This window comes from Diceros bicornis, chromosome 21, assembly GCF_020826845.1.
Source record: "Diceros bicornis minor isolate mBicDic1 chromosome 21, mDicBic1.mat.cur, whole genome shotgun sequence".
NCBI classification, from domain to species: Eukaryota; Metazoa; Chordata; class Mammalia; order Perissodactyla; family Rhinocerotidae; genus Diceros; species Diceros bicornis.
In genome coordinates this window covers 35,427,211-35,455,127 of record NC_080760.1, presented here as the reverse complement: position 1 = coordinate 35,455,127, position 27,917 = coordinate 35,427,211, and the positions used below count along the sequence as shown (strand labels likewise).

The window sequence follows — 27,917 nt, the reverse complement described above, 5'->3', positions numbered from 1 at the left end:
ATGCCACCAAGCGTGGACCTGTTACCCCTTGGAAACAAAAATACAATCTCAAAACTAAATCTAGCAGACTAACTTTAAACGATTCCAACTAGAATGGACTATATATCCTTATGGCACATTTATGACTTTGTAATATACAATTCATAATACAGGTTTAAGCGTGTGGTATGGAGCTGGATATTATAGAAAAAGAAGTTGGATATTACAGAGAAGATATGATGTGAGTATAAAGTCATAAGACTGATTTCCTATTGTCACAAATCAAAACATGTCTTTTATCTTTATAATTACATCACAAACCAAACTCTAATAAGATTCTTCTTTCTAGGGGATTATTACATAAACAGCATTTGATCACTGAGCATTGATCATGCTATTCGTTCAGGATTGTTCTACGTTCCATGAAATCTAATAGCCCAATTTATACATGGCACTCTTAGGGGATGATTCAGTGAAAAAAACAAAGGGCTGAAAGTATGGAACGATTGAAAGCCCTCTTTTCCCAGAAGTAGCCCTCCTGGGGCAAGAGATAAGTACATTGCTTGGACAGCATGGTCCAAGAGACTGGGGACTGGGGAGCTGGGGACTAACAATAACTTGTTCTCTGATTCATTTTGGCACCTTTCCATGACCAAGGTCTCTACAGGTGGGTTAAAATACTTTTCTGTGCTATTCACCCAGAGAGAGTTTTTGTGATGACTGTTGTTTTAAAACTGATTTTGTGTCTCTGTCACCAATGAAAAACAACATAGATGTCAGGGCTTTTATGTGAGGGCTATTATCAAAACATGTAAGAATCTACAACTTTAAGTTCTATTCAATACTCTATTCAAATGTAACTCCGAAAGTAATGTAAAATAATTAGAAGTAAAAAGTTAATTCTTCAAAGAGCTCTATTTGGTAAAACCTCACATATCCACACACAAATATTCATATATTCATGCACAGGGCAAACAGCTATATCCTGAAGCATAAATAAATCCAAAGTAAGACATAAGTAGCTAGATACCAGTTCCAGTAGTGGTTAATGGTCTCGAGAGATCTCACTTTAAGGATGCCAGATGAGAGTTTTGCTCAGTTACTAGGAGACCTTTAGTTTGATTAAGCAACTAGGGTTCACTTCATAAATTACTTTTTTCTGTATCCAACATTCTGCTTGAATTAGCTTGAGAAACTATACACCCTTTCTAGGGGAAGTATTTGATCATTAACACAAAGGTCATGTGATTATTGCATAATTATGTGGCTTGTCTAATTAACTTTATACTTTTCAGGATTTCAATAAAATACAGAACACATAACTGAGGTTTTACATTAGAGGTCGGCAAACAATAGCATGCAGCCCACAGGCCAAATCCAGCCTGCTGCTTGTTTTTGTAAATAAAGTTTTATTAGAACACAGCTACACTCATTCATTTACGTATTGTCTATGGCTGCTTTCATACAGTAACAGCTGAGCTGAGTAGTTGCAACAGAAACTGTATGGCCCACAAGGCCTAAAATATTTACCATTTGGACCTTTATAGAAAAAAGGTGCCAATCTCTGTTTTATACTAAAAGATAGAGTTCAGCAGGAAGCCTATTTGAAATGTGTTTTTTTTTAGGGAGTTTTAGTTACCTATTAAAATTAAAATTCAGGTGACTCAGCAACTAAACCGAAGAGATACCCCTTTTTTATGAACAATATCTGTATATTTTATGGCTATAAAGGGAAATTTTCTTTCAAAGAAAAAATAAGAAAGAAAGAGACAGATGTAAAATTAAAGGCCATTTCTCTGCTTAACATCATAATAAAATTAAAATTCCATCCATGAAATGAACCAAAGTTTGTACTTAGATTCTCTTCATATACTAAACAAATTACTTTTGGAATGTTGTTATATCTGGATAAAATGGTATCCAAATTGATCAGACATATAAAGTAGACAAATGAAACTAACACACAGACAGTTAGTTTCTAAGGAGTGTTACGGTCGCCATCTTCGTAAAGCCAAACCCAAACTGCAACCATAACAAGCTGTCGTCACAAAGGCAAAAATCTAAGAAAAAAGAAGCAGAAGTTCACATCAGATTTATAACATTGACTTGAAGAAAACACTCAACCTAAGGAACAACTATCTGAAGACTGAGCAGACTACCTAAAGATACTCAACACTTACGAAAATGGCTTATAGTCATCTCTTTTTTTGATGATTTGTACTACTATCTTATCCCCTCACACCATTAGCCCTTTTAAACATTCTAGCCCCTAAAAATTTTCTCATTTGTGGACAGCCTTAGTTTGAACATTTTTTCACATACTGGACTTACATGTCAGGTATTTGTGAACCCCCCTTCAGGGTATTCAAAAATTCATCATGAGGTGTCTATTCATACAGTGATCTCACAGCCAAGGAAAGTGCAACTATCAGGACTTGAGGATGTATCAAATCATTTCTGTGATGGTGGAAAACTGACTTTAGAACCGAACAAAGAAAACTCATAGAAATGAATCATCAGGTTAGCAAGGGAGATAGTCCTCAAGTCTGTACTCGGCTCTGAATTACTGTCCTTAGTGTTCAACAAGGATTTCTTTAGCACCTACTATGTGTATATTAGTATGTTTGGTGCATATAAATAAATAGTAGATATTGTCCCCACCCTTTTGGGGTTTATGATCCATAGAAAACCAGAAGACAAAGCAATGAAATATGATAAAACATGATTTAGTGCAGGGATCCTTTTCCAGGAAACTATAGTTCTGAGAAGGAATATCAGATTCACCTATAGAACATTTTCACAGTATAATTACCATTCGGCTGTTCTATCCACCCTTCTTCTGTTGGTTGTCTCTCTGACACATCTCTAATCTAGACATTGTCTGCTGAATGAGAATGACTACTTTTGATACCTATTATTAGTGAAAAGGAATTTTCCTCTCTCTAAGGTACTGAAATAAAAAGAAAAGTGAGGGACCTAATATAATGTCACCAATGAATGGCTCATACATTTAAGTGTTATTAAAACTCAGAAACTAAAGATTAACTTCTACTGGAGTGTATGGATGAAATGGGACCTAACATAGAACTCGAAGCACATAGAGATTTACTAAGGCGGCTTCACTTAGGCAGAGAGAGAAAGGGAAGGATAAAAGGGACAAAGTCACAGAAGAGGGAGAGTCAGAACAGAATCACACTATGGAGAACATGGAAAACTGGGCTCCGAGGGCAAAGGGATATTAGTGAGAAGTTAGTGACATCCACCACTGACCATCAAGTACTTGAGCACCTATTAGTCTCATGCAAGTAGGATCTCAGGGAAACTATAAATAAATTTGGGGCCACTTCAAGGATCCAAGGGAGGTAAGGAGAATTTAGCCTGCCCTATTGAAAAGGAGGGGATGGAAGTAGTAAAGGAAAATCCAATGGGAACTGATGACTAATAGGAAGGACATTTGGAAAAAAGTCAATTCCAAGTTGCTGAACTTTTCTCTGCTTTGTAAAATTGTTAAAACCAGTGGTTTTCTAACTGTGATCTTTGGATCACAAGGATTCCATGAAAGTACCTCAGAGATGATGAGGTGGATAGAGGTGGCCTTATGAGAAGAGAGGATGGGCATCATTCAAAACCATCTTCCCCTACTCCAACTATGGCATCTATGCTTTTCCTTCTACATTTATTGGGTATTAAGTAAGAGTTCATTGAGTAAAACAGTTTCATTTCTTATAAAAGAAAGTATAAAAATCACTGATGTCAACTATAAGCCTTTCAAAGCTAGAACCATGCCTCTCTTCTGTTGCAATCTCACCTTCAGTCTAATTCATTGTAGATGCTCAATGAATTCTGACAAATCCTAACAGAGACTTGGAAAGCTTATGATAGTGGGTCTTGGAATCATCGGTCCTCTACCCTTCAAAATCCAGACTCTAGACCTGTGCTAGGGTTATCCAATATGATAACCACTAGTCACATGTGGCTATTTAAATTTAAACTTACGTTAACTAAAATGAATGAATGAGTTTAATTAATTAATTAGTAGCTATCATATTGGATAGTGCATATATCAAACATTTCTATCATTTTAGAAAGTTCTACTGGACAGCACTGTTCCAGACAGATTTTAATGGCTATATGGGGAGTCCTGGGCAGTTTATTTGCTATTTACATAAAATAGTAAAACATTAGGGTTACTTACTTGCTATATAGTCACATTAAATATCAAGACATTTCAGGGAATAATTTAAATTTCTGACAACTTAAGTTATAAAAACAGAAACAGTATATCATTTATTAAATTTCCTATGCCAACACAAAGTGACAAATTCACTTAAGTATATGAATTAAGGAGTATAAAAAAATTTCCCCATGGAATGCATTTCATCTGCATATCATCTATTGTAATGGCTGGCATAGTTACCTCCCCCACTCACCTGGACTTTCCTCAATGGCAGGAACTATGCCTTATTCATCCCTGTCCCCAACACGCAGCAAATTACCTGCCTTGTGGTAGGCTCTTGGTAAATATTCATTGAATTAAAATGGATTACAAATAGGTCTTGAACACTGAAGAACAAATCTCCCTTACCATGTCTGAAGTTACAAGAAGTAAAAAGCACAATTAATTCTTTTTACAAAGTAGACTTTGTTGGGCTAGGCCAACCAACTACCACGGACCGGCTATAATCTTACGTGAATGTCAATCTCTCTGTGCTTCAGTTTCATCATTGACAGCACTAGGGGTAATAACAGTACTTTGCTCATAAGGTTATTGTACAGATAAATAGCTATTATATATTTAATGCTAATATCTATTATTAAAGAAAATTATTGTTGCCTGAGGAGTTTCTTGGAGACCCCAACAGTGGAGGGGAAGTGCTGGGAAACTGTATTCATCACACACTTACTGTGGCTGCTACGTTTATGTTATATTGGTTATCACTCAAGAGCGGCTGCAGATCCATGGTTCTATTGCAGTGCAGGTCGTGCAGGGATGTGGTTGCTGCCTCCAGTAAAAAGGCTCCAAAGTAGAAGACAAACACTGTAAAATGGTAAGCAAAATCCTGAAAAAGGAGGGAAAAGAGAGACATCTACAATTAAAAATAATAAGATTTTGTTGTTGTTCCTCATTTCAAATGATGAAGTGTACAATCAGGAAGATTAGAACATTTAATTAAACAATCTTTAACTACATTCACAATTTATTTTGGCCACTTTAGCAATGCCAAACTATTAGAATCCAAACGAAAATCTACTGACCCATTATAAATGGCACAGTGGCAAACCTTTTGATACACTGAATTTTATAATAAAATTTATAATTTCAGTTTAGATTAAGGTGCCATAGAGATCAATATTAATTAATATAAAAAAGAAATAACATGTTCTCCTTAAAATTCAAGTAAAATAACATTTAAATTACATCTTGTTATAGTTATTACATAACTATATTATTATAGTAATTATATAGTTATATAATACATACACACATTTTATAATTAAGTTTTTTATTTTTGAGCAATTATTGTTTTTATTCATTAGGTTGTCACTCCATACACTGTAAGATACAGAAGACCGATGAAATCATAGAATTCAATAACACATCTTCTGACATTCTAAAAAAATAATAAATCATAAACTTCTTTTATATAAAAAGTATAGGGACTTTTCATACAAAAATCAATTATTAGGTTATTTCATATGTTGCTGGCATTAATGTGAAGCATAACTCTATTAAAAGTCACATTGTCTTGGGGCTGGCCCCGTGGCATAGTGGTTAAGTTCACGTGCTCCGCTTCGGCGGCCTGGGATTCACAGGTTCGGATCCTGGGCGTGGACCAACACACCACTTGTCAAGCCATGCTGTGGCGGTGTCCCATATAAAGTAGAGGAAGACGGGCACAGATGTTAGCCCAGGACCAATCTTCCTCAGCAAAAAGAGGAGGACTGGCATCGGATGTTAGCTCAGGGCTAATCTGCTTCACAAAAAATAAAAAATAAAAACAAATAAAAATAAAAAAATTCACCTTGTCTTACCGGAATTAATATACCATCAACACACTGCTGCGTGTTTTTGTTAACAGCTTCCATAAACCAGGTACTTTCATTCCTTATCATTCATCCTTACAACCACCATGTATTATCCCCATTTTACAAAGAAGGAATTTCTTCTTTTTTTTTAGTTAAGTGACTGTTCCAAAGTCACACAAAGATGAACTTTTGAAGGGAGAACTCAAATCCACATAGGTCTGTCTGGTTCCAAAGCCCACTTTCTTTCCTATCTACCAAACTGTCTGTTATTGATACAGCAACATTACAAAAGAAGAACACTGCACTGCCTTTGTAAATACCCATTCAGCAAACAAAACTGTCCATAGGAACTGTTCTTATCATGCCTAGAACAATAAGGACAAAGTTAACTAACCAGGCGTGAGAATTACATAGGTACAGCACTAAAAATGTTTTCTACTTAACACCTCTAATTTATAAACTGACCCACGAATGCCTTCAAAAGATTTAAGAAAAGTGTTACATACTGGTCATGTGTCTAATCTATAGGAGAAATGCTCAAATACATGTCGTTATTCAACAAATGTTAATTGATGAAGGTCAAAATCCAAATGTCATGACATTTGAGGATTAAATGTAATAGAGCTAGATCTTAATTAGTAATAAAGATTAAGAGAAAAATAAGTTCGAGATCATCAGGTACTTATTTACTTTACTGAGGTAGACTCTTACAAATGGCTTTATCTTAAAAGGGACAGGAGAAGTGTGGTGACAGGGCCTGCAACTCTTGGTATGATGTGACCCTTCTTCACCAGCTCATCTGGTGCCACCGTCACATCTCTTTGAACATCAGCCACTTTGGCCTCATTTTGGTCCTTAGAAAGCACTCTATACCTCAAGGTTCATACTCTTTACACATGATATTGTCTCTGACTGGAAAGCCTCTTCCCACAACCAATTACTATTTGCACCTTTCCCCTAGCCTTGTCCCCCGCTACCCCCTCACATACCATTTCTATTCCTGCCTAATTTTGTCTCCTCCCTCCTTTTCAGGAGTATTAGAATAGAATTGTGGTGAAGGCTTTCCCTGTCCAATCCTGTTTCTTCCCCCTTCATCTTTCATAGGTGTTACCATCCAATAAACTTCTTGCACTCTAACTCTGTATGGCTTGGGCCATATTATCCAGCTATCCATATTATCCTTAGGGTCATATGTACCCTAAGGTATTGGAGGAAAAGATGTAGTATGTAGTATGTTATCACTATGCAGGCTCCTGGAGTTCTAGAGTCAGGCATGTAACCTGCACGGGGACACTGCATGTCTTTGAAAAGCAGCTCCTGGTGTACCCCTGGGCCCTTGTAGAGAAGGAACACTTGATCTTGAGACACCAAGTTACTAAGTATCCAGAACTGCCCATTATGAATTGAGTTCTATCAAAGCCACAACGCATCAAGTCAGGCAGGCCAACAGCAAGGCTACTTAAGATGGAAATGGCACATCAGAGAGCAATCTGAGCTGGGCTGGAGGGCACGAGTCAGCTGCCTGAGCAGGTAGCCCAGGCCCCCGTATCACCTACCAGAATGGAACTGCCTCCTTCCTCAGCTCACACCTATGGCCACCTAGGGGAGGAGTTCCCTTATGTCTACTGAAGGAGAAAGAAAAGACCTGAGCTTGTTTATGGTGGCATGACATGTGGCTGCAGGTAAAAAGGGACAGCAGCTACATTATATGTGCATTATAGCCACATTCAGGGTTGGCGTTGAAAGACAGTGGTTAGGGAATATTTTCCTAATGGGTGGAACTACGAATGGTGCAGCATTTCATGCACTTTGTTTGGAAAGCAAAGTGGCCCAAGGTGAGAATACACAGAGACTCACGGTTAGTGGTAAATGGTCCGGCAGGTTGGTCAGGGCCCTGGGAGAATAAAAGACTAAAAGTTCAGAGACAAGGAAGTATAGAGCAGGGAGATGGACATACAGGATTAGGCATGAAGTGTGCAGTATGATCTTTCTGTCCCATGGTAATGCCTACCAGAAGCATCGGCCATGGAATGCCACATAGAGAAAATGGCATGACCAGCTGATGCTAGCCAGACTTTGTCTGCAGCCACCTGATGACTGGCATTATGGGCACATGAAGACAGTGGCCACAGTTGTGAGAAGGAGGCTATGTAAAGCCCAATAGCATGGACTCCTAATTGCCAAAGCTGATCCAGCTACTGCCTCTTCTGAATGTTGAACCTGCCAGCAACAGAGACCAACTCTGAGACCCTGATATGGCACTATCCTTACCTGGTAGCAAATTGATGAAATTGAGCTCCTTCCTTCCTAGAAGGCATAATGGTTCATTCTCACAAAAACAGGCCCTCATTCTGAGTACAGATTTGCTTTTCCTGCCCTCAGAGCCTCAGCCACCACCACTACTCAGGGACCTACACAATTCCTGATTCACAGGCATCCACTCAACACAGCATCTGACCAAGGGACCAACTTCTCAGCACAGGAAGAACGGGAATGGCCCCACAACCATCTAGAAGCTGCTGGCCTGATAGCATGATGCAATGGCTGGCTGAAGGCACAGCTTGGAGCACCACTCTGTGAGGATGTGCAGCCATCCTTTGGGATGCAGCAGATACAGTGAAGAAGAGTTTTCTACATGTAGAGAATTCTACATTCTACAACATGTCCCCATTTTCAATGGGAAATAGGGGTTTCTCCACTTACCAACACTCCCAACGATCTGATGAAAGACTGTTATTGCTGTCCCTGCAACTCTGGGCTTTGCATGACCAGAGGTCCTGGTCCCCAAAGGGGTGTACTCTTGCTAGAGGGTACAGCAAGCATCTCACTGAACTATAAGCTATGGCTGTTGCCTGTGCACTGTGGATTCTTTGTGCCCAGGGACCAAAAGGCAAGAGGAGGAGTCACCATCTTGACAAGGGTAGCTTATCCTTATCATCAATAGAAGACACAGCTGCTGATACACAGGAGGGAAGGAAGAAGTATGCTTTGAACTCAGGTGATCTACCTGGGGCCCTCTTGGAACTCTCTTGCCCAATTGTGACTAAAAGTGGACAATGGCAGCAATATGGCCTAAAAAGGATATGGTTACCAGGAATGAGGGTTTGGATTACACCATCAGGTAAGCCACCAAGACCAGCAGACACAAGTGTTGAGCAAGAGGAGTTTAAGACGGTTAGTGGAAAACGGAGACAATGAATACCAGTTGTGTCCCTGAGACCAACTCCAGTTAGATGAGCTGTAGTTTGTCCCTCTAGCCTCTCTCTCTTAAGTTCTCCTTCAGGAAGAGAAGCACACTGGAACCCTGGAGGAGCAACTCCGCAACCACGAATGGAGAGTGGATCTGCATGGTGCAAGAAGTGGACTGTAGCCTCCATAATCATGCACTGCACACATTTCCCTTCAAGAAAGAACCTGACATTCAGCTGTGAGAAGTATAGTTAGCTGACACCTTTGCTTCAGTGGACTTGGGATCTACTGCTGTACTTGAGCCAAGGCCACATTATGGCACAGTGGGCATACTGTCCACTTTTGCCCAACACAAGACTCTCAAAAGGAAGGCTGTGGTCTGGAGCTTCTCACTGATTTGGCCAAGGCTTTGTCAATCTGCATCACACTCTAAGACTTTTCTTCTGTATCCTATTTCCTCCCCTGTTATCTTTTACAGGTGTTATTTCCCCCCCTCACCCTCAAAAACAAGAAAATCTCTAGCACTTGTAAATCCATCTTAGAGTCTGCTTCCCAGTGGACTCGAGAGGACTCATATGCTCTTCTGGTACCCGGAGCATTCCCTTCTTGACCATTAACATAATTTTAATTAATGCACCAACCATGTAATCATTTCTTTACTGCCACTGTCTACTACAACAATCTCTTTGAGAGTCACTAGCAAGCCTGTCTTGTTCACCATTGTATTTCCAGGGCCTAGCACAGGACCAGACACGTATTAGGGGCTCAGTAAATATTTCCCACTGCTGGAGAGCTACACTCACATTTATATTGGGCCATCCTGGACATCTTATTCCAATTCCTGCTACGTGTGGGATGCGTGCAGAAAGGTCTTCCACAAATTTTGCTCATTGTCTTGGACAATGCAGATCTAAGCCATGGGTTCTCAAAGGTTAGCATGCATCAGAATCACCTCGAAAGCTTGTTAAAAAGCAGACTACTGGGCCCCATTCCCAGAGTTCCTGACTCAGCAGGTCTGGATGGAACCTGAGAATTGGCATTTCTAACAAGTTCCGAGGTGATGCTGGTGCTGTTGGTCAGGCACCGCCCTTTGTGAGCCACTTGTCCTGAGCCCTTGGCATTGCCCACTGGCAGATGTCCTCATCCCCTTTCTGAGACCTTCACAGACTTCTGCTCTTTTGTCAATCTTTCCAACACTCACACACCCCAGAGAGCTGCCCACTTGCCTTCACCTTTTCCTCAGGTAAACTCAGCCTCAAGTGTAGTTTGATTTTTTTCAGTGACAAGTGACCACCCCTCACATTCTTATCTCAAGCCCATGTTTTGCTCCTCAGTTCAAGGTCAAACTTTCACTAACTAGTTAAAAAAAAAAAAAGCTACCTTGTATATAGGGGGATCCTGGTTTACACAACAGCAGCATGAAAAAGGGACAACAGTCACTTTGAGCTTTAGTGTTCTCATCTGTAAAAAGGAGGATGATAATAGTTTTCCATAAAAGACTGTCAAAAAGGCCAAATAAGTAAATGAATGTGGGGACTGCAAGTCTAGCTCAGGACATTTACAATATTAAGTGACGTCCATAATAGGCAAATGATCAAATGTGTGCCAGCTACACTTTTTGGGAATAAAGGGAAATGTTTAATTGTATAGGACATTTTTTTTTGTAGCTCTTATTTTTCTAAAATATATCTTTCCTTAACACCCCACCTCCCAAGAAAGGGAAAATAAATATGGCATCTTTTGTTTCAAGTTAGGCAAAATAGTATTATTTCTCTCCACAAAAAAACAATAAAGAAAAACCATCTCAAAATAAAAATCTGCTTCTCTCTGTAAATTAGAATGGGGCACGTTTTTAGCATTAAATGTATGTTATTACATATTGTATTTTTATTTCACCATTTATACCAAAGCTAGAAGCTCGGGAGAAAATACTGAAGACTTCTACCATAAATGTTAATTTAATCTCATGATCAATAAAAGCTTGAAGCTACAAATATTTTAGTTACCATCCCACAACAAATACTTCTAGAAAACAAATTCTTTATCAAAATGCACCCTTGCTTCCTTCATACATGGTGTACAGACGACACTGAACTGTTACCATAGGAGGAAACAATTATTTTCTGAGCAATTAATGTCTAACAATTCCAGAATGCAGCAACTAAAAATTGTTACCATCTGGTGACAACTCCATGATATGCACAGCTCAAAAATTTTCCTGGCTGAGAATGTGCAAGATATATCACAAAACCTATCAAAAGCAACCAAACAGTCAAAAAATGACTGAGCATGGAGAAAATCACACAAGAAGAGAAAGAAAAAGAGCCCTTTCTAAATATGCAAGCATTTCAGTAAACTCCTTGAAGGCAAGAGTTGGCTCTTTGAAAGCATGCCCATCATATGACAAGGCTGTGCAGTGACAAGGCTGTTCTGTGTGCTGTGTGTTGCTATCACCATTTTTTCCCTAAGTAAGAGCAGACTGCTCCAGCTAAAAAACCACAGGATAAACTCTGCAGGTGACCCATGGAATAGACTAGTAGGTCTTTCCAATTACACTAGTTCCTTTCATAAAGTGGTTTAACTAAAAAAAAAAAAAAAAAAAACTCGTACATTTTATTGTCTGAACATCAAATAATGCTACAAATCAGGGGGAAACAAATTTAGGAAACCTAATAAATTAATAAGGACATTAATGATTGTACTCAATACCAAAGATAAGACTCAATATAAGCAAAAGGAAAAAAGATGGTATGGACATATGTATAATAAAAACAGGAGTGATATTGGAAAAACACTTAAACATTGGTAAGACATGTGCATCAACAAATTAGAAAGAATGCTGGGCACTGCAGGATCCTGGAGACTCACTACTTTTCCAGGTATTAACCCTTTACTTGCTGGGCTATTAGGCGGTCCACGCAGGTCCCAGAGGAAAGGCCAGGGTCATGGGGAGCACAGCACCTGGGAAGAGGTAGTAGGTTGGGGCAATGACTGTGTATTAACTAGCGTCACAGTACCAGTAGGCTGTACACATACTGGCCAATTACCGTCTCTGGGCCTGATGCTAAAAGAGTCTGGTGGCGCTAACCAACCTTAGGGATTGATTGATTCATTCCTATATTATTATGGGAAAGTCAGGCATTTAGAAAGAGGAGATTAAGCATCTATCTGTAACTTAAATAAGGACCTCTGATCTTCACCACCTGAACAATTATTAGAAATATTTTCTCATTATTAATGAGAAATCAAGGCAAAAATGTAGGAACACACTGTATCAGCAACCTAAGAAACAGACAGACTTTCAAAGTTTTAAACTGCAAGCTTCAGCGTGTTTAAGGAATTATGATTATCGATCACTTATTATAAATAGTACACAAAGCTGAGCACTTTATAATACATTAATTCCGCATCTGGTGCGGTAGGTATTATTATTACCATTTTATAGAGAAAGAAATTGAAATTCATAAAAGTTCAATATTTTGCCCAAAGTGACACAGTTATTGAACAAACCAGACCTAACCTCAAAGTCTGTGCGTGACTGTAACCACTGCACTGCACTTCCTCCTTAGCTTTACACTAACCCGGGCCATCTGCCCTTGGGCGGGTTTAATGGGCAGCCACATTCGCTAGACTTCACTGGTGCTGATAACATTTGAGATGACGGTCTTCCTTATGCTCTATAAATAGGACAAGAACAAATATTTTCCTCTAACATCTGTCCTAAAGCTGCTGAATAAAATGCTACCATACTTGAAAGGAAGATAGATAAAGTCTGACTAAAGGCCTAATTAAAGTTTCTAACCACCAAAATGTGACTAAAACCTAATGGAGGTTCTCCATGAACTTCATTAAAGCACTGTCCACCATGGACTAGAATTCATGCTCCCCTGGGCCATTCTGAGATAGTCCTAGAGTATGAATAACCACAAGCATGAAAGAGTCCCTCTATATTAAACGGTGAAAGGGAAAGTAAGTTGATCCAATTTAATGGTGTCATAATTTGAAAATTGTGTTGACTGCAAATTCATGTCTTAGAACTTACCAATTCTTATTAATTTAGGATAAGAATTGAAAATAAATATAAAATATCCTCTTTTCTTTTCTAAGTATCTGGAGAGTAGAATATATAGCTAATGTTTTCTGAAAAGAATATATGCATTTAATATCTGAAGCAGAAATCAATGGAAAATTTTAATATATGTCACAGCATCCATCTCCCAAAGGCACCTGTTCAATAGTTCAACAAAGGCATCTGTTCAATAGTTCAATAACTGTAATACAATTCATTTGTTGAATGAAATAAAACAGTCTTTGAGTAAAGGTCATCTAACTCATAAAGGAGTAAAGGAAAGATTGCTCAGCTCTATCAGCAGAGGAATGTCGCAAACTGGGACCTGCTGTCCAGCAAGGCAGCCGCATGGCAACACAGCAGACACTGTGGTCCGACCTTTTCTCTTTCACTAGAGGCAACAGATAGAACAGGGGATCGGGCATTTCAGGACAGAAGGAGATATTTATAAGTTTTTCACATTTTCCTGAAATAGACTTAAAAATCCCTTACCAGGAAGTTCCAATTGGCATCAATCTGAGTCACCATGCCAGAGAGGAACACACCAAGGAAGATGAGGGAAAAGATAAAAGCGGTCACGGACACGAACATGACCCATCCTTGCAGCAGAGGTAGAGGAACATTGGAGGAGGCAACCAAAATCCAGACGAGTCCCCCGAACAGCTGAAGGAAAAGAGAAAGACGGTAAGAAGTTTGGGCAACAGAACTGAACATGCTTGTATCACCCTTACCACTACCTTTGTTTCTCCCAGGCCCCTGCACACAGTCCTGCAACCCCGCCCATCCTCTTCTCTCTCATTACGCCAGATGCCTTCTTCCCTCAGGTGAAGGCCAGTGCTTCTACTCGCAGGCCTGATCTGACTCCACACCTGTTTCTGCACCTGCCTTCGTGTTGGACTCTTGTCTTCAGCCCATGAACAGGCCCAGCATTCTTGCATCTTCTAAAAATATCTTCCTTTGACCCCACTGCCTCTCTAACAACTGCTCTAAGTATTTTTCTTTTCATTCAACCATTTTTACAAATCCATCTTTGCTTGGTCACCAGCTCCTCTCCTTGCTGTTACTCTTCAAACCACTGTACAATAGTCCCCCCTTATCCACGGGGTCTATGTTCCAAGAACCACTGTGGATCCTGAAGCCACAAATAGTACCAGACCCTATTTATACTATGTTTTCTACCTATACATACATACATACATATGATAAAGTTTAATTTATAAATTAGGCACAGTAAGAAATTAACAATAACTAACAATAAAATAGAACAATTAGAATATACTGTAATAAAAGTTATGTGAATGTGGTCTCTCTCTCTCTCAAAATATCTTATTGTACTATACTCACCCTTCTTGCGATGATATGAGATGATACAAAGCCTATGTAATGAGATGAAGTGAATGACGTCGGCACTGTGACATAGCATCATTTGCAGACCACAGTTGCCTAGGGGTAACTGAAACTACAGATAAAGGAGGACTACTGTGCACTGGCTTCTGTTCTCACCACTTCTCAGCGAGTTTATTAGCAAAGATCAGCCATAACTTTCTAACCTGTCACTTCTAATGGCTATGTTTCAGTCTTTACCATGACTTATTTGTACATGTGAGATTATTGCCTCTATACTGAATAATAGTTGCAGCTGCTGTACATGACAGTAAACAATAAAATCTACCATCATTTATTGTCATTCTACTATGTGCGGGCAGGGGGATAGGTACTTTAGATATTCATGGATCTAATACTCAATAAATACCTACTCCTGCCAGGTACTGTGCCAAGTGCTGGGAATAAAATAGTAAACAAGCTATACTTGGTCTTCACCATCACAGGATTCCTAGTCTCTTACAGGAAAAACACGAGCAAGTGATTAAAATGCTGCTTCATATATGTCACAATTGGGCAAACACTGGGAATTGCAGGTCCCCACAGTGAGGGCTCTAAATTCAGATCTGAAAAGTCAGGAAACACTCCCTGGAAGCAACAGCCCAAAGGACAGGGCTAGGGAGGGTAGCAGAGGGAGGAGAGGGCTGTTCCAGGGCAGGAGGTGAGTCTTGAGAGGATCTGGTGGGAGGCGAGAGTGCCTGGCTGAGCTGAAGGACAGAGCTCAGCATGGTGAGGGCAGCAGGCACCAATCGGGGAACAGCCAGAGGAGTGAGCTGGAGACAGAGCTGCAGGGTCCTGAAGGTCAGATCAAGGAGCCGAACTTCACTCAAGGCAGCGGGAGACCACAGATCACCGTGAACAGGAACTAGCAGGATCAGATCTGTATTTAGAAGTTTCTCTCTGGCTAGAGTGCGACAGTGGAGAGGAAAGGATGGAGGGCTGAGGACCACATAGGAGACTGTTACAACAACAGAGTGTAAACTAGAGGACACTGAGGACGGAGAGAAATGGATGAATCGGAGAGAAATTTAGAAGTAGATGTGATGGTAGTTGGTGACTGATCAGATGTGGGACACGACAGCAAAACAGATAAGGAAAATACCCAGATTTCTGGCTTGGGAAACTAGGAGTGAGTGAGAAAACACAGCAGGAGAAATGGGTAGGGGCTGAAGACAGTCAGTTTTATGACTCTAACAACAGCAATGTCCTCCATACAACCACTAAAGCAACAAAGGCTATGCATCCTTTGCACGGCATTCCAGGCCCTTTAGGATCTAATCTGTCTTTTTCACCCTTGTCTCTTGCCACTAGACTCACATTTTACATTACAGAAAAAAAGTCCGCAATAAAGCCTTTTGACATCTGAGTGGCCTGACAAATGCTGGCCCAGAATGTCATTCCCTCCTCACATGTATTTGAGAAACTCCCATTCATCGCTCATCCTGAAAAGCACGTCATCCAAAAAGTCTTTCCTGAGATCCATCCACGCTCAGCTACCTCTCCTTCCTCTGGGTCAACTCCCTACTGTGACATGTTACATCAACAAGAAACATGGTAACTGAAGGCTCTGGGCTCTCAGTCCAACTGCAATGTTACACCTTGGCAGTATGCTGCCTTATATGTCTCTGCATCCGAAGCCATTTATTAATCTACATAATAACACTTTCCTAACTATCAGTCAGTCACTATGCTAGATTCAGTAAAGTAAAAACCTAGGCTACACACCTGTCCTGAGGCCACCTACAGGCAAGTGGGAATCAATTCCACCCCCCGCCCCAATACTCTCACAAACACATACACACACAGGTAATACCACAGAAGCATGTACATCTGGCACATAGAAGGCTCTCGAATATTTGTTTAGTGAACAAATAAATTCCTAGTTCACATATGAGAACAGCAGGAACTCCAAATATTAAAAACCAATACATTTGTATCTTGCATCTTAAATATCTAGATAATATCCAAATTGCACAGGTCACTAAAAGTTAAAAATACAAGTTATAATTCAAGTTTCTAAAAAAAGGCCCAGTCATGCAATTCATTACTACTTTGAAAAACATTTTTGAAAGCATAACAAATTATCATGTGAGCAATGATAACTAAAGCACCAATTAATAAATTCATAATTGTCGTGGTACATCTCAAGTCCTAATTTCAAATGAAAAATGAACAATCAACCTAGAAAGTTTTATGATATAAATCTAAGTCATGAATATTAACGCATATAAAAAAATTTAACCACAACCTATTAGTAGCTATGAAAAAAATAATGTTCCTGGTAAAAGATTCTCTACTCTTTCATACTGTTTAATAAATATTTGAAGGTGATAAGATCTCAAATCTTTCATTTTTTCTCAGCTTCTTCTTCCTGGTAGCCTTTTCTTACTCTCCCACTACAAATAATGTACATTACTTTAAATACTGTTTAAGAAATATACATCATTATTAAATACCTGTTAATTCAAGAGTCATTTATTAAGAACCTATGTGCAAGTATAAAGGGTAAGAATGAACAATTGGCCACCATTTATTAGCGGCAAGCAGATTCAAATAGGTAAGCATAATTATATGATACAGGGATTATGATAAATCAACACCTCTGAAGAACAGGCTATAGATCCCTTGGAATTAAACATACCACTTAATAAACCCGGACTGGACCTCAGACTGGTCAGTCCCAAATCTACTGGCAGGCACCACAGAGGGATACTCAAGAAAAAAGAAAGAAAGGCAAGGTTCCGTCTCCAGGAGCTCCACATGAGGGAGAAACAGACACCACCAAATCTGATGCAGGAGCAGATTGTGGGGAGTGCTATAAAAAGAGCTCAACACAGTGTGCTCCGAGGCTGGGAGCGGGGAGAAGAAACAGAAAGGGAGGAATCCAGAAAGCAGGCAGGGGAGGCAGGTTTTGAAGCAGGCTTTCAAGACAGACCAGGGCTTCGACGTGGATGCTAACGTGGAACAGTATAGATTAACTGTTCTTGTCATACTCAAAATTACAGCCCTTCCAACACCTCAAAGGCTTGGAAAGAAAACTGAGTGCTTACGTGCCAAGAAGACAGATTCGCCTCTCCATTTGTGGCGTGTGTTGCATGGGAAGGGGGAGGGGAGGGAGGAGGAGTATGAATGTCCCTCCCCACATAAACACACACACACTACATCCCTAGATCAGAGATTCTGGGAAATCTGGGTTTAAGTCCTGCTCGTCACAATAGCTTGGGAAGACAGAGGCCAGAGAACATGATTAAGCCCACTTTGGAGATCCACCTTCCTTACTGCAAGACTGTCATACTGGTGTAGGGTCACCAGGGCTTCAACACAGTTATTTCTTCTCTACTTCACGATTTCCTTTTGCCAAAAGCTCCCTTCTCTCCCGAGCTTCTCAACCTGTCTCCAACTTTAAAAACTGAGCTTTTAATAACATTACCAATGCTCAGCATACTCACTTCATCTAATTCTGGGTGTTATTAAGCTCAGAGTATTTACCAGACACTGTAATTATCAGCATCCTTGTTTAGTAGCCGTGACTCTGAAGGAAGCCTTGTTTTCAGAGGTGAAAAGAAGAGCACAAAAACGGTTAAAATCTGAGGGAGACCAGCTGATAAAATATCGTAGTAACTGCAGAGTATACACACTGGGAAGAAGGGTGGAATGCCATGCTCAGCCATTGTTCTCATCTTGGATCTGAATCCACATTCTGACCTCTTGTCTATCACTGCCCTCCCTTGCTCTCTGGTGTCCTAAAAAATCTGATAATTAAGTATAAAACTTTCAAATGCACTGCATTTTGAAGTTTCTTTCAGGGACTAAGGCAGGGCTCATGACTCCAAATCTTAAGCTCTAACAAAAAGACAACCCAACTTCCAGATAATGCAAAAGTAAACATTTCGCAGAAGCAAATGTATGTGTGTGTCCCTGTGATACAGTTACCCCTTACCTTCTGAGCTGAGATTTAGATGTACCTGGCACACATCTCAAGTGCTCAAATACATTCTGAGTTGTGGTTATTACACTGCTACACATTTCTAAAACCACAGATCTCCTTCGTGGCTTACCATATGTTTTTCACTTTGGTTTGGCCCCTGCAAGCCAGACGAGTATGACTTGGCTGAAGCCCTCCCATAAGAAAACCATGGAAGTATTCATCCACACATCACACTGAACTGAACCCTCAGAGTTGGAGTTAAAACATGTTTTCACTAGAAACTGTAGACTGGCAAAATACGTAACCCCATGGGAAAACATGGTATTGAGCAAGCAGCAACTCTTGTAATTCTGGCTGCGTGGATTACAGACTTCTCAACTTGTCTCCTATTTGGATGTCTTCTTATGTCCCCAAAGGATTCCTTTTGCAAATACCCTTTTTCTTTTCCAATGTCACTTTTTTCCTAATAGCTTGCTTTTAAACATGCCCTCCGACATCTTAGCTAATAATTTTCAAACCAATTTGACACCTTCATCTTAGTATACTCTTATTATTCACTAAGTAAACAGGCTAATTCTAACTCTGACCTATTTTCAGTCAATGTTTGGAATGAGAACAGGGAAAGGTAAGTGAATCTGAAGGTATAAAGGACTGGTTAGACTGCCCCTAAGGAAAAATACTACATTATTTAAACATTCTGTATATAACACATACCTGTCTCTTTCCAATTCTCCTGTTATTTACATTTTGAGCATTTCATCAGTATAGCAGTGAGAATGAATCAGCCAGTGAGCCTAGAGTTAAAAAAAAAAATGTCTCCTAGTCTGACTTATAGAGTTAGTTTGAGTAAGAGGTTGAAGCTAATGAGGACAACAAAAATATTAGCTTGCATTTATCGAGCTCTTGTGTTCCAAACACTGTTCTAAGGGTTTTATATACCAATTTAATCCTCACAAACACTGAGAGATAATTACTATTATTATTCCCATTTTACAGAGAAGTTAATTGAGGTAGAGAGCCCTTAATAACTTGCCCTAAGCTACACAGTTAAATGTTAGACCTGGGATTTGAACTTGGCAATTGCCTTCCAGAGCTTATTCTGTTAATATACTCTTCTGCCCCCCTCAAAGTTTAGTGTTCATTCTAGAGCAGGGTTTCTATCCTTTTGCCATGGAGCGGCTTGGTGCTGGGGGAGGTTGATTTCCTGAAATCATATCAGTTGGGTAGATAAGTACATATGCATTTTTCTGAGGACACAGTCTATAACTTTCATCAGAATCACAAAGGGGTTTGTGACCCCCCGCAAAAGTTCAGAATACTTTATCTCCTTGATAACCCCTCCTATTTTAATGGGTGCTGACTTATTTGGCACCTGCAAATGAAATTACAGGGTTAAAGAATGTTTAACATGTTCAGACTAGTTATCATCTAGTGAATAGACTACTTACACTTAACTTCATTTTATACACAACTTGTATTTCAAAAGATTTTTTTTAACTGGGAACATAGGCAGTCAACAGATGCAAGAACTGACAGATGTGTTTACAAGGCAACCCATAAAAGTGTAAATTCATTCACAAGGTGACTGCAATCCAGTGGTACCAGTACCAGAGAATACTGCTGCCTGCCTCTCCAAGCTCATTCCCTACCACCCTATCTTTGACTCCAGCCTCTGTCCCTCATCCCCTGCACACACAGAGTCCAATACATTGGTCCAGGCTTCTGCCCAGCATGCTGCCATCAAAATTTTTTCTGGATAACTAAACTCCAGTACCATGTCTTCCAGAAAGAGTACCCTGGCTGGATGCCATTCCTTGGTGCTTCCATGGTTACTGATGCATGCATCCTTCATAGTGCTTACAACAACTCGTTTGAAATCATGGGTTCACATGCCTGTTCTGCCCACTCGACTGTGAGGTCTGAGTCTGGCACTGCCTTCAACATCTCTGTATGCTCAGAAACCAGGACAGTGCTTTCTACAGAAGATGTTCAATTGCGTTCCTCCTTGAAATGAACAGAAACCAACCGGTCTGTGTAATGAATGGTTCTAGAAGAAAATGCTTCAGAAGTGCAGCTTGGGATGCTAGAAACAGACTGCTGTCTGGAGCTCAGCTCATTCCCTGGTACATGGTGGGTGTTCAAAAATAGGCATGAAGACTACTGAAGCAGGAACATGTACTTCTCAATTTTCAAGTTATTATTGGCAACACCCACCATCTAGTACAAGATCTCAGGAGGCTAGGGTGGAAAGTTATGAGGAAGTTGGCACCTTTTGCCTGTCTAGCTCAAGACACCCCATTTTCAATCTTCTTAGGGCCCTAAATTTGTTCAATTTACCTCTTCTATTGTAATTGCCACTGGAACTTTTGACCAGGGTAGTGTTTATCTTATGCCTTATCCCACCCCCTCCTGCTCTCCTCCATTAATCCCCATCTGTCCTCTCACCATGCTGACTTCCATCCAAACTGGTCCTGGACTAGCCCTGGTACAGTTCTGAGTTAGAGGCACAATTTGGCAAGGTGTTTTGTTTTTTTTAAATCAAGGAAGGGAAAACAAGACACATTCTGGGAAGCAATGAGAGATGACATATATTAGTAAGAGGGCTATGTACAACATATACTAATGCAAAAGAAGTTTTGCTTTTTAGATTTACATTTTAAATCTAAAATTCGACAGCTTTAAAATTTTTGAGGAAGGCCGGCCCAGGGTCATAGTGGTTAAGTTTGTGCTCTCCGCTTCAGCGACCCGGGGTTCACAGGTTCAGATCCTGGACGCAGACCTATGCACTGCTTATAAGGCCACACTGTGGCAGCGTCCCATATAAATTAGAGGAAGATGGGCATGGATGTTAGTCCAGGGCCAATCTTCCTCAGCCGAAAAGAGGAGGATTGGCAACGGATGTTAGCTCAGGGCTGATCTTCCTTATACACACACAAAAAAATGTTTGAGGATGCTGTAAGGAGTTACACTTTCTTCCTCCCCATCTGACCCCAACTGCCATTTCAGTTTCTTAAATAGCTGATGCTAACTCTAAAATGCAAAGCACATATTACAGGGAAGAAATATGTTCTGGTCTCTTTTTATTCTTATTTATAATTTTCCTTAATTTTTAAAATCTTCTTTTCATTTTATAGGTAACTAGTTATCACCTAGGTTAAAAATGTTCATGCATGCCAATGCCTTGACATCAGCAAGAACTCTACAACTCACTGCCTCTTTTCTTTCTTTTTACCTCCCTCCTTTTGAAAGCTATTATCCAAAAGTTAAGAATGTCATATATGGTGACGATGAAAGGACATGGCCCTTTTCATATAAAATAGGACACAGGAACTTCAGGTCAAACCGTAGATGAGAAGAATCATGACATTTCAAGTTAGGCAAGACCTACGAGGACATCTGCTCCCAAGCTGCCTGTCTCACTCTAGCCAGTTTCTCTAAAATATTCTCACACGCTGTTCTGTTTGTCCTACAGGACAATCCAGCAGCATTTGTTAAGTACTTCACATGCATGATATTGGGTATGCCAGCCCGGTTCCTGTCTTGGTCATTATGCAGTCTTTTCTAATAAGACACATCAATGCAGATACGCCACGTTCACAGCTTCTACTACCAGATATGACATTTCTAGAGGGCTCCATAAAACAAATCCCCTCTCCCTCACCTTTGCCTTTGGAACTCAAGGTCAAGGTGTATAGGAACTTGATTTAAAGTTTTCCAAATTTCAGTTTTCATATTTCTTACAGGGCTGCCAGTCAGGGCAAATGATTGCTGAAAATCATTGGCAGGGGCATCAGTTTATTTTCTCTTAAGAAGTTTTAAAGTCTTTTCACATGGATGGAGGTTTTTAACCCAGGGGCAAAGGAAAAATCTCACAGAATTAAAACCCTTTTAGAGAGGGAAACATAGCCATGGGTAACCCCTCTTCAGCACTGCAAACACACAACTTCCCTTTGCAACCAAAATCTGTTTTCTGGGCAAGAAAATAAAACTCTATACATCTGAACATTTATGCATTAGTCTGTCTAAAATCAAAACTTTGGGTTGAAAATAACCTGAAATCCCTTCCATAAATGTATCTGCATGACTGCACATGCCTGCTTCACAGCCCCTCCCTCCCCATCCTCCTCTCATCAACATTGGTTTTTCTGGCATAATTCCTCTGAGTTACATCTTCTATTTAAGTTTGGTCTAGTATCATTTCAGGACACGTCAAATGTCACATCTGTTCTTCCTCTCTGCTTCTTTCCTTTGTCCTAGTTCAGGTTCTCATCACTGACGGATGATGAGATATCCAAACTACTGCCATAAGCCCCTTAACTGGTCTCCCTGCTTCCAATCTCTCTGGTTTATAACCAAATTTCACTGCTCAAAGATTTCTAAAACACAAGTCTGATCAAGTTTACCCCTGTCCTTCAGCAGCTCCCTACCACAGACAGAATAAATTCTATGCCTTGGCCTATCATTTCTCAGCAAATCATAACTTGAAACTTACCTGCTGTTTCTCCTTCTTCTGCCACCTTCCCACAACTCATGTAAAAAAAAAGAAAAAAAGAAAAAGAAAAAACCTAACAACTGCCAGAATCTCCTTCATGCCATGCTCTTTCTCGTCTCTGAAGTTTGCACATGCCCTTGTTTCTGCCTGGAATTCTCTTTCCCATTTTTTCTGTCTGTTGAATGTCTACTCATCATCTAAGGCTAAACTCATCTGTCACCATCCCATTAAAGCTGCCTGTTCTAGCCTCCTCAGTGGTCAAATGTACCCTACCCTGGTTTTCAATAGTACTTTTCATAAACCAATTTTACCACTTCAAACACAGCATTGTAATTCTTCTTAACTTTATACTTCACTGTACAGGAATTTCTTTTAAGGGCAGGAGTTATGTTGTTTTTTTTTTTTTTTTGTGAGGACGATCGGCCCTGAGCTAACATCCATGCTAATCCTCCTCTTTTTTTTTTTTTTTTGCTGAGGAAGACCAGCTCTGCGCTAACATCTGTTGCCAATCCTCCTCCTTTTTTTTTCCCCAAAGCCCCAGTAGATAGTTGTATGTCATAGTTGCACACCCTTCTAGTTGCTGTATGTGGGACACGGCCTCAGCACGGCCGGAGAAGCGGTGTGTCGGTATGCGCCCAGGGTTCTGAACCCGGGCCGCCAGTAGCAGAGGGCACGCACTTAACCGCTAAGCCACGGGGCAGGCCCAAGGGCAGGAGTTATGTTAATTATCTTATTCCCAGGGCATAAAATAAGACCTGATGCATAGCGGGTTCTTAATTATTTGTTGAATAAATGAAAATTATTGTGGCACCCAAAACACCAAAGTTAGAAGCATGAGAATAAGAGTCCTAGATATCCCCCATAAAGGGATATGTGGATGAATATCTTGGGCAATGTAGACAGTTTCCTAAACACTGAAACTGTGAAACACACTGAATTCAATAATGACCTTTATTCTTTTCCATGTTTAATACTATTACGTCCAATCTTTCTTATGCATTACACAAGATAAGCTCATTGAGAACAGGGACCCGAAATATCTTGTTCAGACCAATAGTACAAGCGCTCCAATGTTATTTTCTTATAGAAAATGGAAAATGCTTTAGCTGTGGTTCACTTTCCATACCATGTCGTTCTTGCCTGAATGGTAGTTATTTTTGTGCATATCCTCTCAACTAGGTTATAAGCTCTTTCAGGTAAGGAAGGATCTAAACGTCTTTGTTCACAGAAGAGTGCCTTGTACACAGTAGGTATTCAATAAACACCTGATGAATGACGTAGAAAGCATTAATTCAGGAAATGTTGTGAGATTTTGAAAATGATAACTTTTGAAGGTGATGTCTTCCATACTAAACTAAAAGGCTTCACTTTGCAAAACTAACTTAGTATTAAACTCTTCATGGCAAGCATGCATTGGTTAAGTCCAGCTGAATCCAAAAACCGAGGCGCTGATGACTTAGGTATCTAGGAGTGGAACACAGCTATCTCAGGAAACCGCACCACACTGGCTGCAATATTCTCCACCCATGAAGCCAGTGCTATAAATTGTTTTACCTGGTGCTGTTAGGCTGGCACTATTTGTACATTTTGAATTATCTCCCAGACAAATGGCTTACACCTGAGAGATTGAGAATGGGGTATAACAAGGGGGACTGGGAGCAAATTCTTTGAGCAAACCTACTGGTTAGTGTGAGACCTGAACTCCAAGATCATGGTCTCATTAGCTTAGTCAACTATTGATGGCTCATCTTTGTCAGATGCAGTTTTCATGTGTTAAGTTCTAGACTGCAACAGGACATAAATAGAGAAATCATGAAGACAAATGGATCTGGATAAGAGGTCAAAATTAAGGAGGAGTTTGGGGATATCCAGAAACAATGGCAAAGGCTAAAATAATCAGTGCCCAGAAAGCAGATCACCCAGAGTTTAGAACTGCTCCTGGAGAATTCGCACATTTAATTTGCAGGGGAGACACTTCCGAAGAGGAGCCATGGAGATGTACACTTTAAAGGAATGAGAAAATTACAGGGAAATTAAGAAAGCTGGGAGAAAAGGTACATCAAAAGTGTTTACTTAGCTCCTATCTGTGTGTCTGCTCAGTATAGGCATTCTAGATAGTGGGGTACCAAAGTGGTCTTGACCTCTGCTCTCTTAAAGCATATAATCCAATATCTCTAAGTGATCTGGAAGGATGGGAGCCAAGAAGGAGCTATAGTTTAGCTCCAAAGTGGTCTCTTGTTTCTCTAAGGTCACTAGTTTCATTGGAATATTTTGATCCTTTTATTTTTGGGGAGTGGGTTGGGGAGGAGGGAGATTGATACTCAAGTAAAAGAGGCAATGGAGGACTAAGATTTACACCTATCAAGATGTTTGGCCATAAAAAGTGAAAAGTAGACTGTAATGTCTTTTGGAAGTCATGCTGTTCTATCTAGACATGGTTCCTAGACATGTTTCAGGGGTAAGAAGCCAGAGGAAATGAAGAGATAAGAGGAAAAGACTGGATTCTTCCATGAGTCTGGAATTACTCCTAGAATGGGGAGTGGTAGAAATTCTAGCAGAGAGAGAGAATCCACATTTGCAAGAGAAGAGCTGTCTTGTCCACAGAGCCGTGATAAAGGCCTCCCTTGGTAGTTCTCAGCCATGACTGTATATTAGAACCTCCAGGGAGCTTTTAAAAAAACCTAGCCGACTCTGGGTACTCCCCCAGAGATTCTAATTTAATTAGTCTGAGCTGGCAACAGTATTTTTAAAAGCTGCCCAAGTAATTAAGTACAGCAAGAGTTGAGAACTAACAACTGGGCTAAAGAGCTTTGGGGGTGGGGGAGAAGAAACAGAATAAATCACCTTCTACTTTTATTCCTCAAAATTAGGCAGTCTTTCCTAAGGTGTCACATGACTGCAGGTGGGTCTTGAGATGGTATATGCTTTGATGGCACATGGATAAACCTTCTTTACATATATATACCTATATGGTTCGATATAGACATATACGTTATCTTTACATATATACATATGTATATATATATATATATAAATACATTTGAATATCAGAAAAAATATAACCAGCATATCAAATTTGAGAATTCATATATATTATTGCTTAGGATGAGGCAACGGTACGTTCCTGAAGTGTAGAAAGTGAATATATTAAAATGAACATTCTGTAAATTCTAGTACAGGTGGAATGGGGATATGGCAAAAACTTCTAAAAGAAGTATGCAAACAAATGGAGTTTGGTGAACACGGAAGTAACGTAGCCCAGCATCTATAAAATCTTTCTTCCCCGCTCTTACTGTTCCAAACGTGTTTCCCTCCCACAGCAGTGCAGCGGGCCCAAGGCCATCCTCTCCCCGCTCTTCCCACGTGGATGCCGGTGCCTCATCCCAAGCATTCAGATGCTTCTGAACTGGGCTCAGACTCAAACCAGCCTCCTCTAGCCTTGCAGTCACGATCCGATTACTGATGCCATAGCCTGTAACTCACTTGTCTCCTTTTTCAGATTCAAATCTGAGCTCAACTTAACTTAGGGTGCCTGAGCTACCCTTAGCATAGTAGAACAGAAAACCAATGTTCACAGGCGTTCCAGTTCCACAAGCACAAAAGTGAAACCGAAGCGACTCAAATCCAGGTTATGCAAACTCAAAGGAGGGGGTGAGGGGCAAGATATGAACACCCCAAACCGAGCAAACAAAACCAGCCTGCAGGAAAGGCACTGACTCGCTAACATTTCACCCTGTATTTGCCATTCTCAGAGCATGATGCAACCTCAGGTTGCCCAATTTATATTTGCACATTTTTCCCCTTGTCCACAACTAGCTTCAAAAGCTTCCAACTCCATAAAATTCCTCTTAAAAAGCTGAAGTCTCTAGCCCAAGAAGGTTGCACGACAGACCAGGTGACCTTATCTTCACCTCGGCCCAACAAAGTGTGCCAGAAGGTTGGAGTTCCAGAAGCAGCCCAGGAAAGAAGGCAGGCAGGCAGGCAGGCAGCGGGGAACTTGACAGCCACGTTTGTACCTTTCTCCCCCCATTCTCACGCCCACTTGAATAGAAACTGCCAAGGGCACGGTACATACTTCACCTTTTCCCCTGCCTTGTCTCCTGAGCCCTACTCCTCTTCCCAATCCGAAGGGCACTAATAATGGCATGGGGAAAAAAAATGCCAAAGTCTTCAGCCTTCCTCCTCCTCTTCCTGGTACCTCCCGCCCCCGCTCTTCCTATGGTGGCAGCCTCCCGGTCACCCAGTCATCGGCTACACCTTTGCACCGCCCAACAAAATGGCAGGTTAGCAACAGGCGAGGCCGCGAGCGCCTGCTCCGGCTCTAGCCAAGCGCGGCCCCGGGCCGAGCCGCCGGGCGTCTCTGACGGCGCTCCCAAGCCCGAACACCCTTCTCCTCTCAAAGTCCCCAATCCTCGGCCCCACCGGACCGCCTGCTCGCTCTCTTGTGGCCATTTCTGTCGCCAGTGGGGAAGCAGGTGCCAGTGTAACAAGTGCCAGGCGAGAGGGCCCGGGCAGCTGCGCCGCCGCCCAGGTTCGGGCTGCGCTGGGCATCGAAAGGACCCCGGGAGGGGAGCAGGTGAAGGCCACGTCGAAGGGAAGGGAGCCGGGGGCGTGCGCAGAGGGAGACAGCCCGGGGGACAAGGATGCCGCCGCTGCCACTCCTCGCTCCCCAGCCGCGACCCTCGCCGAGGCCGCCCCACTTACAATCTCCAGGCAGACGAAGGCGCCCGAGGAGGTCCGCAGGATGCCGGGGCCGGAGGGCAGGGTGACCCGGGGCGCCGGGAAGGACACGGCGGGGTTCGGGGGCGGCGGGACTGCCGCTCCGCCGGCCGACATGCTGCCGCTGCCGC

General features: G+C 41.0%; 1 protein-coding gene across 1 annotated transcript; it reads right to left on the bottom strand.

Annotated features, from left to right (window-relative positions):
• Positions 1-580: 580 nt before the first annotated feature.
• Positions 581-27,917, bottom strand: MAL2 (mal, T cell differentiation protein 2). The gene is made up of 4 exons (XM_058564840.1): positions 27,772-27,917; positions 13,757-13,927; positions 4,884-5,039; positions 581-2,039 (listed from the first exon to the last, which is right to left on the bottom strand). Exons 1-4 carry the CDS (start codon positions 27,901-27,903, stop codon positions 1,968-1,970), a joined length of 531 nt encoding a protein of 176 aa, XP_058420823.1. The 5' UTR covers positions 27,904-27,917; the 3' UTR covers positions 581-1,967.

Bases quoted from the DNA above. Each gene is read 5' to 3' on its own strand.
- MAL2 (XM_058564840.1), bottom strand. From the start codon at position 27,903: ATGTCGGCCGGCGGAGCGGCAGTCCCGCCGCCCCCGAACCCCGCCGTG. The intron at 5,040-13,756 runs GTAAGGGATTTT...CTCCTTTTTCAG, and splicing joins ATGCCAATTGGAACTTCCTG to GATTTTGCTTACCATTTTAC. The intron at 2,040-4,883 runs GTAAGTGTGTGA...CTTTTTTCTTAG, and splicing joins ACATAAACGTAGCAGCCACA to ATTTTTGCCTTTGTGACGAC.